The sequence below is a fragment of the Pristiophorus japonicus genome, chromosome 20, assembly GCF_044704955.1.
Source record: "Pristiophorus japonicus isolate sPriJap1 chromosome 20, sPriJap1.hap1, whole genome shotgun sequence".
Taxonomy (NCBI): domain Eukaryota; kingdom Metazoa; phylum Chordata; class Chondrichthyes; family Pristiophoridae; genus Pristiophorus; species Pristiophorus japonicus.
In genome coordinates this window covers 5,517,235-5,531,991 of record NC_091996.1, presented here as the reverse complement: position 1 = coordinate 5,531,991, position 14,757 = coordinate 5,517,235, and the positions used below count along the sequence as shown (strand labels likewise).

Here is a 14,757-nt window from a genome sequence, read left to right as displayed (position 1 = left end):
ACATGCATTTAGTAAGATTGACTTAGCTGGGAATTTTATACAGGAAAATGATTGATAATGGTAGCTTTTAAAATGTTTACACACCCGTTTGATTTTGTGTGGTGCAGAGATGCTGATGAAACCAAGGAATGGATTGAAGAGAAAAATCAAGCGCTGAACACTGATAATTATGGACATGACCTAGCAAGTGTGCAGGCTCTGCAGCGCAAACACGAGGGATTTGAACGGGACCTTGCTGCCCTGGGAGATAAAGTGAGCTATGTTTCTTGTCTCTATAAAATGTCAAAGCAGTCTGTAATTCTTGCAGGAAATGGTTTGGTACTGCCATTCCCAAAATAGCAAGCTTCTCATTTGGCAAAACACATTTAATGAGTGCCTGAACCTCCAGGATGCTTTTAAATGAGCCTTTGATAACTGCGTATACATTTTGAAGATGTCAGGCTATTGCAAGATTAGAAGCTTTCAAAATTGCATGAATTAAATTGTTACCTCACTTAAAGTTCAAATAATCGCTACACCAGAATCTTGGTTATGCAGAGAGAGGAAAGGACATTTTGTGGAATCCAAATACTACCCTTTGGTGCAGCTTTGATTTCTAAGGCAATGACTTCTCCACATATTCCTGGGGACCACCCATCCAGACTTCTGAGACAGTGTCAGGTATCCAAAGGAAACAGCGCTGTCGTTGCAGGAAATGTTTATTTTATATTTATATAACAACCAAAATAATAAATCAACAAATACAGAAATGGAATTCTCGTGACACTGTGCCGCGAGCACAGGATAAAACCTGTCCCAGGTGGACAGAACTCGGTTGGGAAGCCTTTTGCCCCATTGTGTTCACCTAAGGAAAGACAATAAATAATTGGTATATAGAAATATGCTGCAAGTTGTGGGATCGACGAGAGGAAACTCGAAGTGCGGTATAGTAACAGCAACAACTTGCATTTATATAGCGCCTTTAACGCAGTGCCGCGGTGGAGCGATTAAAATCAGGGATGCTCAAGCGGCCAGAATTGGTGGAACGTAGAGATCCCGGGGGAGATTACAGAGATACGAAGGGGCGAGGCCATGGAGTGATTTGGAAAACAAGGATGAGAATTTTAAAGTGGAGGCGTCGCTTAACCGGGAACCAATGCAGGTCAGCAAGTACAGGGGAGATGGGTGAGCGGGACTTGGTGTGAGTTAGGACACAGGCAGTAGAGTTTTGGATGACCTCCAGTTTACGGAAGGTAGAACTTGGCAGGCCAGCCTGGAGTGTGTTGGAATAATCAAGGCTAGAGGTATCAAAGACCTAGATGAGGGTTTCAGCAGCTGATGCAGGGGCGCAGTTTTGGTGATGGATATGTGATTCGAAGCTCATCTCGTGGTCTAATATGAGCAGTCTGGTTCAGCCTCAAACAGTCGCCGGGGAGAGGGATGGAGTAGGTGGCAAGGGAAAGGTGTTTTTGGTGGGGACCAAAGATAATGGGGTACATTATCCCCACTGTTCCCGTGTGAACTCTTAACGATGCTAAATTTATTTGTGCAATTTTTTTAATGCAGGATAAATCCTACAGGAGCAGAAAATGTAGCTTGATGTATTGCATGACATTCCTAAATATCCTGCTAATATATTTGTTACTGTGGGAACTGTTGCCTGGTTATGAGATTTAATTGTTGAATGTAGGTGAATTCTCTGGGTGAAACTGCAAACCGGCTGATTCAGTCTCATCCCGAATCAGTTGAAGATGTCCAAGAAAAATGCACAGAACTGAATCAGGCCTGGACCAACTTGATGGAGCGCGCCAACCAACGTAAAGGAAAATTGAATGACTCTCATGACCTACAGCGTTTCCTGAGTGACTTCAGGTAAGTTAGGCACATGGTGCCTCTGTAATGTGCAAGCTAAAGGCTATTTTGCTTTATGTCACTAGTGGACAGATGCCTCAATGAACTGCTGCAGGAGCCCCAAATGCAGCAGCCAAATTTGCAGCATGTTTCAGGCTTCCCTTTTCTGGGGGTCTGGCAACTCCAGATTGGCTGCCAATCCCGTCCAAAATTCTAACTCTCATCAAAAAACAATAGTGTTACTCTGGGATTTGGTGAGTTCCTCTTGCTACCTGACATTAGAGGAGGGATGGGAACCCAAAATGATGAGTGAGTCTCTCATGAAGCCACAAAATTAGCATTGTTTTAATTTACATGTAGAGATGGAGTGGGAGGAAAGATGAAATTACTGCCTTCCCCCCCCAGACTTTCTTCCCTTTTTGAAGTCTGATTTTCACACACCAGAACCTGCCTGCTTCTGACATTGAGCGAAGCAGGCTAAGCTTTTCTTCCCGCGTAGATTTAACATCCTGTAACAATATGCGAGTATGTCTCCTGTTGAAATTTACCACATAGATTTTTGTGGGAAATAATTTTAAATGGCCGACATCTACCACGGGGTAAATTTTTGTCTTGAGCATTCCCAGTGCAGAGCTTTATGTGCCGATTGTGTATATTAGGAATTTGGGTGCCAGCCCTTTTTGATTTTCTTGTCTATTCGTGCAGGGGCATCTACCCATATTCTCGATCCCACACTTCTGGTGAGAGAAAATCTACCCCTGGTTCATTGTGCTTTGACCCTACATATTTCTTAAGAAACTTTACATTTTTGACGGACCCTGACCTGGAAGAGATGGGGAAACAATAAAGAAACAAATGCCAATGCTGGAAATCTGAAATATGAAAAGAGAATATAGGCAGAATCAGCACCCAACAAGTTAACCCGTCTTTTCTCTTTTAAATGCAGATGGAAATGTTCTGTTTTTATTGAGTTGGGGAGATTGAAAGTAGTATTCCTCACAGCTCTAGTGGCACAACTGAAGCCCTCCAGCCATTGACCCAACAGGCAAGCATGGCAGTTTACACCAACATTACTACCACTGCTCAGAATCTGTCTTTTCAGATATCCACAGCTTTCAATAAAGCTTGCTCATTAGCTCATTACCTTGCATTCTATACCATGCCAAGCAAATCCTATGAAGGTAACCTGAGTACATTTTCATGGTTCATTTGGGTGTCTGACAGACGACATCGTGTTTGAATCTCGGCGCAACTGAAAAATTTGCCACTAGGGTTTCTATTTTGCCCAGTATAGAATGCAAACTCCCTCCCTCCCACTCTTTGGAGGGACACAGCCCACCTTGCCCAAGTCCAGAGAGCAGGGGTACAGATCATCAGAGCTGTGTCTAAGGAACCCCATAGGGTTGCTGCTGGTGTTTAACTAGCTAACACTGCACAGATTACCAGAACAGATCGTTGTTGAGCTTCCTGCTGCTTGTAAATATCTGAACTGCAAGCTTTAGTATTTCCTGTGAGGAAAGGACCGGTGGAAAGCAGTCGCAGATGATCTACCCTTGTATTACTTTCATAGGGACCTTATGTCCTGGATAAATGGAATCCGTGGATTGGTGTCTTCAGAGGAACTGGCCAAGGATGTGACTGGGGCAGAGGCCCTATTGGAGAGACACCAGGTAATGAAAAATTGAAATGGCTTTTTTCCAAAGTTGTGGTTTAAGATTATTGAAAATGTTTTTATTCGAGTATTCTTTGTGGGGGAATTTATTTTTAGATCCAACATCTGTCAGCACAGCCATAAATGCTACGACTGGTGATATAACAAATTGGTTGGCTGGGGAATCTAGAACCAGGGATCACAGTCTTAGAATAAGGGGACGGCCATTTAGGAGGAGAAACTTCTTCATTCTGAGGGTGGTGAATCTTTGGAATTCTCTACTCCTGAGGGTTGTGGAGACTCAGTCTTTGAGTATATTCAAGACCGAGATCGATAGATTTTTGAATATAACGGGATATGAGGATTGTGCAGGAAAGAGGAGTTGAAGTAGATCAGTCATAATCTTATTGAATGGCAGAGCAGGCTCGAGGGGCCAAATGGCCTACTCCTGCTCCTATTTCTTAAGTTCTTTGTCGAGTTTTAACCAAGCTTTAGAAATGGCCAACCCGTATCAGACGCTGGTTCCGATTTAAAAATAGTAATCTTCAAGGCCTCCCACGCATATCGTTTACAGCAGTGATCTACTCCCCTTTCTGTGTTCCTGTCTAAATTAGACATGCTGAAAACTAGCTGAGCCGTGTTTGTTTTGCCAATGTGTCTGGAAACTTACCTGGCCTGTCATACCAACTTTATAGCCTCTAGCGTCATGAGCGACTTCAATTCTTGGCTCATTTTTAATGATGATTATGGGGGAATTTACCTGTTGCATCCATACGTGTATTGACTTCTGGCCTCTAAGTCAAATGTTTCGTTAGATTTTAACCTTTTAGGATTTTCACAACTGAGTCGCTTCCTTTCCTGAAATCAGTGGTTTTCAGACATCTCCTGTGCGGAAGACATCCTGCAAATATCCTGGGGCCCTCTTGCCCAAGTTCTAAAAGATGGTTCCAACTACTCCAATGAAACCATGCTATCATTATAGGAAACATTGGGGTAGAAATTCATCTTGGACAGTATCAGACAAATGGAACAAGCCAGCTATTTGCCTGAGAACTGAAAAATACTCAAGCAATTTGTAATATCAACAGTTTTTTAATAACTGTTAAAAGTGACTATTATCTGTTTTACGAGTATCAACGATTTATAAATGTTATTTTTACTGACCATTGAGCATTGCGTTTTTGACTTCTGCAGTCTCTTCCCACAGAAGAAAGATGTCAATAAGCGTTGCTAATGTTTCAAGTTCTTGGTTACTTTCTTGTTGGTATTTAAGGGGAGATGTTTTATTGCACCTGTCAGATGCTCGGGGCACAAAAGAACCTAAGAATTAGGAGCAGGAGAAGACTATTCGGCCCCTTGAACCTGCTCCGCCATTCAGTGAGATCATGAGTGATCTTCGACCTCAACTCCACTTTCCTGCACTGTCCTCATTCCTTTAATATCCAAAAATTTTATCAATCTCTGTCTTGAATATACTCAAAAACAGAGCCTCCACAGCTCTCTGGGATAGAAAATTCCAATGATTTACCACCCTCTGAGTGAATAAGTTTCTCCTCATCTCAGTCCTAAATGGCTGACCTCTTATTCTGAGACTGTGACCCCTGGTTCTCGACTCCCCAGCCAGAGGAAATATCCTCCCTGCATCTCTTGTTCGTTCATTTTCATGGACAGAAAATCACTCGCTAGAGTGATGTGCGCTCCTGGTATGCAGCAGGAATGCTAAAGCAGAAAATCTCTACTTTTTAAAAACAATAATTTTACACGGGTATTCTTTTAAAGTAATGTTTATTATTTTCCCTCCACAGGAACATCGTACTGAGATTGATGCCAGGGCTGGCACCTTCCAGGCGTTTGAAGTGTTTGGGCATCAGCTGCTTTCTCGTGGGCACTATGCTTGCCCAGAAATAAGAGAGAAACTGGACATCCTGGAGCGTGAACGTGCAGATCTGGAGAAAGCCTGGATCCAGCGCAGAATGATGTTGGACCAATGTCTGGAGTTGCAGGTAACAAGAGACCACACCATGTTCTGTAAAAGTAGTTCCATTTACAGTTGACCTTATCGCACACTAAATCTAGGGTAGGGTGTTTGTTCCTGGGGCGGAGATCCCAGTTGAAACTCCCACTGGTCATGTTTAGCCCAGGCTGGAGAGATGATCCTTTTGTGCCAGTTTGATTCTTGCAGATTCAGAACCATGTGAACTGCACTTGGAATAGATTGTACCATAATACTCCGATATTATTGAGCTGCGGCAGATTAATCAGAAGGTATCAGCAACCCAAGAGTGCCATTGCTGTCTGTAATGTATGCTCACTGGGGTTTGTAGAGCTGTTGAAAACGGTCCAGGCAGCGGGCGGTCGAGGGGGTCGGTCAGCCTGACTGACTGCCTGCCTTCCGTGGTTACGTTAGCACCTGGAGATGGAGCACGTGGTGTCTACCGGTACGCTCGCGGCCTTCCGCGAGAAATGGGCACCGGAGGGATTGAAGTGCATCATCATCCCCGGCAACCAAATTTTAATTTGATTGGTTTAATGTTCAAAGGTTATTTGTTAATTTGTCGGTTCTAGTGACCCTTTAATAAGCCCTATCTCTAACTCGTGCTCCCTTCCAGTGTGGCTCCCTGCTGGCAGTTCAGGAATGGGTGCATTTATACATGCAGAGAAAGCTGCATTTCCTTCCAATTCTAACCTGAGGTATTTTGTTTCTTTCGTAGCTATTTAACCGCGACTGCGAACAGGCTGAGAACTGGATGGCAGCACGCGAAGCATTCCTGGCCAGTGACGACAAGGGTGATTCCCTAGACAGTGTGGAGGCCCTCATCAAGAAACATGAAGATTTTGATAAAGCCATTACAGTCCAGGTAACGTGGTGAAAGAGACCTGTTATATAATGGTAATTTATCGAATTCACCTGCAATCACTTGGTCGAATATGTTAGGTATGTTATAGGTGTAATAATTCAAGACTCTCTACTGCGGGTCACATAAGCAGAAACATGTTTGCCAGGAATATTACCTTTTCGTAATAGGTCGAGTATTGTTTTTGATGCATAGAAAGGAATAAGAAACAGCTGCTCAGGTGTTCAACCATAATCTTCTGAGAGTCCATGTGCGATTTGCACTGTTTTTCTTTATTCATTCATGGTATGTGGGCGTCGCTGGCAAGGCCGGCATTTAATGCCTAATTGTCCCGTGAGAAGGTGGTGGTGAGCCGCCGCCTTGAACCACAGAGGGGCAGTTAAGAGTCAACCACATTGCTGTGGGTCTGGAGTCACATAGGCCAGACCGGGTAAGGATGGCAGATGACCTTCCCTAATGGACATGTTATGGATGCTTCTTAGTTTATTTAGTGTCCTGGGGGAGATGTCTAATCGCAGATAAGATTCCAATGAGATTTCTTCCTGACCTGGACATAGCAAACCTCCCAAGATGTCAATCTAACAGTAATCTACGTTCACAGATCGCTCAACCGTGGAACATTTTCTGAGAGTGAAGTCTCCAGTCAAAAGCTGAAGGTGTGCGACGCAGCCAGACTTGCGAGGGATTTAACAGCAGCTTTATGCCCTCGGCAGCTTTAGATTGTTACAAATCCGGCCCTCAGAAATGTAGATGTTGACAATAGGACATATTTAAGGAGGGATATACTTGCTTTGGAAGCAGTTCAGAGAAGGTTCACTAGTTGATTCCTGAGATGAAGGGGTTGTCTTATGACGAAAGGTTGGGCCTATACTCATTGGAGCTTAGAAGAATGGGAGGTGATCTTATTGAAACGTATAAGATTCTGAGGGGGCTGGACAAGGTAGATGCAGAGAGGATGTTTCCCCTCGTGTGGGGATGTAGAACTAGGGGGCATAGTTTCAGAATAAGGGGTCGCCCATTTAAAACTGAGATGAGGAAGAATTTCTTCTGAGGGTCGTGAATCTTTGGAGTTCTTTATCCCAGAGAGCTGTTGAGGCTGGGTCATTGAATATATTTAAGGTAGAGATAGACAAATTTTTGAACGATATAGGAGTTATGGGGAAAGGGCAGGAAAGTGGAGTTGAGGCCAAGATCAGATCAGCCATGATCTTATTAAATGGCGGAGCAGGCTCGAGGGGTCAATTGGCCTACTCTTGCTCCTATTTCTTATGCTTTTATGAAGCCACTCGGCGAATTTTGTCTCTGCTGGCTGTTTGCTAGAGCAATCCAGAACTGATCCCATAGCCCTACGTTTATTCTGCTTGGTACGTGTAAAGTCCTGTCCCCTCAGTACAGATTCACACGAGGCATGTAGTGAAGTCAAGGTCACTCTGGACCTGCACCTTTATTTCACAGCTCTGGAATGCTGCACTTGCCTGAGACCTGTCCTTATATACCTGTCTCTTGCAAGTGCACCCCTGGTGGTAAGGTATGCTGGTGGTTACAGGTCATATCTTATTACTGTCATGTATAGCATGTTAGGATACAGTTATATATAATAATGTAAGATACATGACATCACCCTCCCCCAAGGTCTTATTGTCTTTATAGGTTCAGTCTCTCAGGTGGTCTACGCTCTCGCATGGAGCGTCTGAGTTGTGGTTCAGTTGTTTGCCTTGGTGTCTGTTTTTCTTTGGGTGTGGTTGCTGGTATCTCGCCTGGGCTGTCTGTTTCGATTTGGCGTGATTGTTGTTGACTCGCCTGGGCTGTCTGTTGGGATTGCCCTTTCCTCAGGTTGTTCCCGCTGTCTGTCCACCAGGTGTGGTGCGAGTTTCACATTGTAGTCTGCCTCTGGTTCGCAGTGTTGTTGGTAAATCTGATTTTGACTTGGTCTACATGCCTCCGGCAGGTTTTGCCATTGTCCATTTGTACTACCAGTAGCCTGTTTCCTTTCTTGCCCGTTACTGTCCCTGCAAGCCATTTGGGACCCCTGCCATAGTTTAGTACAAACACTTTGTCCCCTATCTCATTCCATCTCCCCCTCGAATTTCTGTCATGGTACTCAGTCAGCTTACGATGCTTTGCCTCAACGATTTCGTGCATATCTGGGAGGATTAATGAGAGCCTTGTCTTTAAAGTCCTTTTCATCAACAGTTGTGCGGGGGGGATCCCAGTCAATGAGTGCGGATGAGATCTGTATGCCAGCAGCAGTCGCGACAGGCGACACTGCAGCGTGGGTCCTTGGATTTTAAGTATGCCTTGTTTAATGATTTGCACTGCTCTCTCCGCCTGGCCGTTGGAGGCCGACTTGAACGGTGCCGTCTTGACGTGATTTATGCCGTGGTCAATTATAAAGTCTTGGAATTCTGCGCTGGTGAAGCACGGACCATTGTCACTGACCAATATGTCAGGGATTCCGTGCGTTGCAAACATGGTTGCGAGGCTCTCCACAGTGGTGGAGATTGTGCTCGAGTTTAAAATGGTGCATTCGATCCATTTTGAAAATGCATCTACAACTACGAGGAACATTTTGCCCATGAATGCGCCCACTACGTGCACCCGCGACCACGGTTTGGTGGGCCAGGGGCTTAGTGGAGCCTCCCTGGGAGCATTGCTGAGTTGGGCACAAATGGTGCACCTTCGGACGCAGAGCTCCAAGTCCGCGTCAATACCAGGCCACCAGACGTGGGATCTGGCTATGGCCTTCATGAGAACGATCCCCGGGTGCTCGAGGTGGAGCTCCCGGACAAACGCCTCTCTGCCTCGCAGAGGTATGACTACTCGGCTGCCCCACATCAGGCAGTCTGCTTGTAGTGATAGCTCATGCATGCGCCTGTGAAAGGGTTTTAATTCCTCGGGGCAGGCATCGCGAGCCTCTGCCCAGTCACCGGTTAGGACACATCTTTTTACTGAGGATAATGTGGGGTCGCTGGCCGTCCAGGCTCTGATTTGGCGAGCCGTTGTGGGCGAACCTGTGGACTCCAAGGCATTGATTGCCATGACTATCTTACAGTCCTGTTCGTCAGACCCTTCCGTGGTCACCAGGGGTAGCCTGCTGAGCGCGTCGGCACAGTTGTCTGTGCCTGGTCTGTGCCTTATGGTATAGTCTTGGGACGCCAGCATGAGTGCCCACCGTTGAATTCGCGCCGAGGCGTTGGCGTTTATTGCCTAGCTCTCGGATAGGAGGGACGTGAGGGGCTTGTGGTCGGTTTCTAACGCGAACTTGGCCCCGAAAAGGTATTGGTGCATCTTTTTGATACCGTACACGCACGCGAGCGCCTCCTTCTCTACCATTCCGTACCCGCGCTCCGCCCGCGAAAGTGACCTGGAGGCGTAAGCTATGGGTTGTAATTTGCCCGCACTATTGACATGTTGCAAAATGCACCCGACCCCATACGCTGACTCATCGCATGTGAGAACTAGCTTTTTACCTGGATCAAAGAAAGTCAAAACACTGTTAGAACATAGAAGGTTGCGTGTCTTATTGAAGGTGCGGTCCTGGGATTCCCCCCCCCCCCCCCCCCGCGCCCCCAAAACCAATCGCACCCCTTCCTGAGTAGCACGTGGAGAGTCTCCAGCAGCGTGCTTAAGTTCTATATAAAAGTTCCCAAAGTAATTGAGTAGCCCGAGAAAGGCGCACGGTTCTGAGACATTCCGTGGCCTGGGTGCCAGGCGAATTGCTCCTGTTTTGGACTCTGTTGGGCGGATTCCATCAGTGGCAATCCTTCTGCCCAAAAATTCAACCTCTGGTGCGAGAAACAGGCACTTGGATTTCTTGACTCGTAGTCCTACCCGATCCAATCGCTTTAGTACTTCCTCCAAATTACGGAGATGGGAGTCGGTGTCCCTGCCCGTGATAAGTATGTCGTCTTGAAATACAACCTCGTTTCATCTTCCCCTACCAAGAATGCCTGTGCAACCAGTGCTGCTGCCTCTAAGGTCAGGTTCTTGGTCTCCATGAGCTTTCGGAATATGCCTGCGTGGCCTATTCCTTCAATGAAAAAGTCTCTCAGCATTTCTCTCCTCAGTTCATCAGAGAACTCACATAAACTAGCCAACCTCCGAAGTTCCGCCACGAAGTCGGTTATGCTCTGGCCCACACAGCATCTGTAGTTGTAGAACCTGTGTCTGGCCATGTGTAGGCTGCTCGCTGGCTTCAGGTGGTCTCTTACCAGTGTGCTCAATTCTTCAAACGACTTGTTTGCTGGTTTCTCGGGTGCCAACAGATCCTTCATTAAAGCGTATGCTTTCGAGCCACAGCTGGTCAAGAGATGGGCTCTTCTCTTGTCTGCCTTATCGTCTCCTAACCAGTCTTTGGTTACAAAGCTTTGCTGGAGCCTTTCTATAAAGTCCTCCCAATTGTCTCCCGCATTGTACTTTTCATCTGATCCGTTGTTCGCCATTCTGTAATCCCGTAACTCGTTGCCACTGTAAAGTCCTGTCCCCTCAGTACAGATTCACACGAGGCATGTAGTGAAGTCAAGGTCACTCTGAACCTGCACCTTTACTTCACAGCTCTGGAATGCTGCACTTGTCTGAGACCTGTCCTTATATACCTGTCTCTTGCAAGTGCACCCCTGGTGGTAAGGTATGCTGGTGGTTACAGGTCATATCTTATTACAGTCATGTATAGCATGTTAGGATACAGTTATATATAATAATAATGTAAGATACATGACAGTACGCAACATCCCAGTAGACAAAAGCAAACACTGCGGATGCTGGAAATCTGAAATAAAAACAGAAAATGCTGGAAACACTCGAAGGGTCAGACAACATCTGTGGAGAGAGAAACAGAGTTAACGTTTCAGGTCGTCGGCCTTTCGTCAGAGTTGAACGATGTATCAGTAGACAACTTGCACTTGTATAACCCCTTCTAACATAGCGAAATGTCCAAAGACCCTCTACAAGAAGGGGAAGAGAGTTGGGGAGAGGTGACAAAAAGTGTTTGAAAGAAAGCGCTATTAAAGAGAGATGAAACCAGGCAGAACAGTTTGGAACAGAACTTCAGTGTGCTGCGGCATGATTGCTGAGGACTAAATAATTTCTATATGCATTAGAAAATTAAGGGATTTTTTGGGGGGCCTATGTTGATGTAGTTTTTGATTCTTATAACCAGGATATTGGCTTTAGTGAACTTGCAGGTTGAAAAAGAGAATTTCTGTAGTGAGCAAGTGTGGCCATTTTGATGGTGTGCAGAAACACACTATTTCATCACCACAGTGCCGCCCAGTGGCTGGAGTTGGATATTACCACTTCTTGTCTTTGGGCCATTTTAGATGGAGCCTTGCAGGCTGCGTACAAAGTTTAAGCCAGTTTTCCTGTTAATTTGGATATATTTTAAGCTGCAGATACCCGCAGATCTAGGTATAGTGATGTAGGAGCTGTCCATCAATAAGGTAACAGCATTGAACGGCTTTTTTTCAAATCTTCAGGCCCACAATAGTCAAACACAACAAACTAATGAATAAGAAATGTAAATAGAAATAGAACCAAGATGCCTGGGCCACATTGCCAGGGCTCAAGGGCTGAAATTAGTTTGAATTCACTTGGCCTAGAAGGAAAAAAAAATTCTGATTAATTACTAGAAAATACAAATTCTATATAAATCTAATTTTGTGAGTGACTCCACTGTAAAATAAAGTGACAAGTAGCTATTCTGTGATAACCCTACATGTCCCGATCAATCATACAGGGCAATTATTAATCAAGAGATTTTCTGTCATTGTTCATAGGTTTATATGTAACCTTCAGGGCTGCTGACCAAGGGCCGTGTGGCTCTTTGTCGGCCGGCGTGGACTTGATTGGCCAAAATGGCCTCCTTCTGCGCTGTAAGTTTCTATGACAGGTTCTGTCAGGAATTTGGTTCATTTATTTTTTTTTCTCTACTTTTCTTTTGACAGGAGGAGAAGATTGCAGCACTGCAAGCCTTTGCTGATCAGCTGATTGGCTCTGAACACTATGCAAAGGGCGATATTTCAAATCGTCGCAACGAGGTATTGGACAGGTGAGTGAGTGTCTGTCGGTTAGTGGCACCAAGTGATTGATAAGCAGACGCACTGCTTCGATCAAGGCAAATAAGGGCGTTCTTAAAATTAGTGTCAGGATGAAGGAACTGAATTCATATCAGCAGAGATAACTGTCTCTAATTAAGGAAATTGAGCTTTCTTGCAAAAGTGGGTTCAGCAATTTGAAGCTGTATTCTTTAATTTACTTGGCACTTTTCACTGTACTATCGCAAATGGGCTTGTGACCCGACTAGATTTACGAGAGTTTGAATAGCAGTGAAGCGGTATTGCTAAATCATACATGGGCTCAGAGTGCAGGAGCCACATACTGGGAACAAAAGTAGGTTCCCAATCGTAGCAGTGCCAAGTGGTCTCTCCCCTTGAAGTGAGGGGGAGTGAAAGTCTGATGGTGGAAGCAATATTCCCTTGAATCTTTTTTGGATCCGAGCCCATTCAAATTACCACACATGCGTGGTTTTTCCTATTTAAAAGCCGGTGAGCCGACTGCAGAGAACATTGGGCAGAAGCATATATGGAATTTGATGCGGTCAACCACTTCATCCTCTAGCACTGTCGGTCTTGTGTGGTCCACCTCTGTGACACTGCAATAGTTTGATTCCACTCCATGTCCCAACAAAATCAGAACATCTCCTGTAATGGTTTCTCCTCCCATCCTTCCATGGTCACTAAGTGTGCTCTAAATCTCCGTCCTTAGCTCTCTTTTCCTTCCTGCCCCTCTGTGACACTATGTATAGTTTCCTTGTATATTAAGGTGACACCCAGTTTTACCAGCCTGTCACTCTATCGCTCTTGACTCCTCAACCACTACTGTGCTGTTCAGCCAATGTCAAGTCCTGAATAAGCAAGAAGTTTCTTCAAATCTACATCCGCAAGGCTGAAACCATTCTGTTCGGCCACTGGCATAATCTTAATGCCTTAGCCTCCAATTCCATACCTCTACCTGGTGGCTGGCTTAATGGTGCACAGCCTCAGTATTCTTTTTGACGCTGAGTCTTACTTCAAACCGCACATCCTGAATACCACCAAGAACACCTATTTACACCTCCACAGCATTGCCTGCTTCCGCCCTAATCCTACTGCATGGAACCAATTATTAAGGCCTTAGTTATCTCTAGACTCACTTTACTTCAATGCTCTTGCGAGCCTCCTGAATTTTGCTCTTCATAAATTGCAACTCATCCAAAACTCCACTAAATCCAGATACCCTGTCTTAACCAGCTTTAACCAGTTCCCTAACCCATTAACTTAAATCCTTGACTTCAACTATATGTCCCTCCAAAAAAAGTCTAGGCTGACCCTCCAGTGCACTGCTGAGGAAGTGCTGCACTGTCGGAGGTGCCGTCTTTTGGATGAGATGTTATATAAATCTATATTCTTTCTCCATGGCCTTGCTGTTTCCATCTCTAAAACTGCTTCGATCCTGTGTTACCGCATGTGCCCTCCACTCTTTGACTCTGGCCTCCTTTGCATCAACACCCCTTCTTGCCCCATCGCACCGCCCCCCCCCCCCCAACCTTCACTGCAGAACCTTCAACTGTCAAAGCCCCACACTTTGGAAAACTCTCCTCAATGCTATCCTCTCCTTCAAAAGTTTCCTCAATGCCTACCTGCTTGATTGTGCCTTAGGTCATCATCTGTAGCCCCTTTCCCAGCATTGTTTGGTTATTCTCCCCTCTGTGAAATGCAAGGGGTGTGCTTTTTGGCATTAAATGTACTATACCAGTGCAACCTGTTAGGTGCATCTGAGTGGTTCTTTTTTGGGGCTTGTTTCTCACTGTTAAAATGTCTTGGTAGGTGGCGCCGCCTGAAAGCTCAGATGATCGAAAAGAGATCAAAACTCGGAGAATCACAGACCCTCCAGCAGTTTAGCCGGGATGTAGATGAAATTGAGGCCTGGATCAGTGAGAAGCTGCAGACTGCGACTGATGAATCTTACAAGGATCCCACAAACATTCAGGTAATTAAGTTTAAAGAGTATTTATTCCCGATCCCTAACCCTGGGTCTTGCTGTTCACTGTACACTGCTACCTGGACAAGCAACCTGCTCCAAGGCCTCTGGTCATGCTGTGCCAAACACAGTTGCTAAGAGATGCGCAAGAACTGCCCGGAGTGCTCCTCACTCCTTTTTATAAGTAACTCCTCCTGCTATTCTCTGTGGGAAGGTGTCTGGCCTCTGCCTGATGTCTCCTCATGTCAACACAGTTAAGATTGCGAGCTCTCTGTGCTTTGAGCACCGATCTCTGACCTACCTCTTGGAGGTAAATCTTTTGAACAGAAAGGCGTCAATGTGTTACATGAACAGAAATTTCAATTGAGCCCAATTCTTTGACCATTCAATATTGATGTACTTAAT

At 45.3% G+C, this 14,757-nt stretch overlaps 1 protein-coding gene across 7 annotated transcripts in view; it reads left to right on the top strand.

Annotated features, from left to right (window-relative positions):
• The window catches only part of sptan1 (spectrin alpha, non-erythrocytic 1), a 132,505-nt gene that overhangs the window by 76,579 nt on the left and 41,169 nt on the right, over positions 1 to 14,757 (top strand). For all 7 annotated transcript variants that reach the window (XM_070863690.1, XM_070863691.1, XM_070863693.1 and 4 more), the window contains 7 exons: positions 108 to 252; positions 1,670 to 1,851; positions 3,401 to 3,500; positions 5,287 to 5,484; positions 6,193 to 6,339; positions 12,279 to 12,382; positions 14,199 to 14,361. In XM_070863690.1, the coding sequence (XP_070719791.1) occupies positions 108 to 252; positions 1,670 to 1,851; positions 3,401 to 3,500; positions 5,287 to 5,484; positions 6,193 to 6,339; positions 12,279 to 12,382; positions 14,199 to 14,361 (1,039 nt within the window). The remainder of the gene's footprint in view (positions 1 to 107; positions 253 to 1,669; positions 1,852 to 3,400; positions 3,501 to 5,286; positions 5,485 to 6,192; positions 6,340 to 12,278; positions 12,383 to 14,198; positions 14,362 to 14,757) is intronic.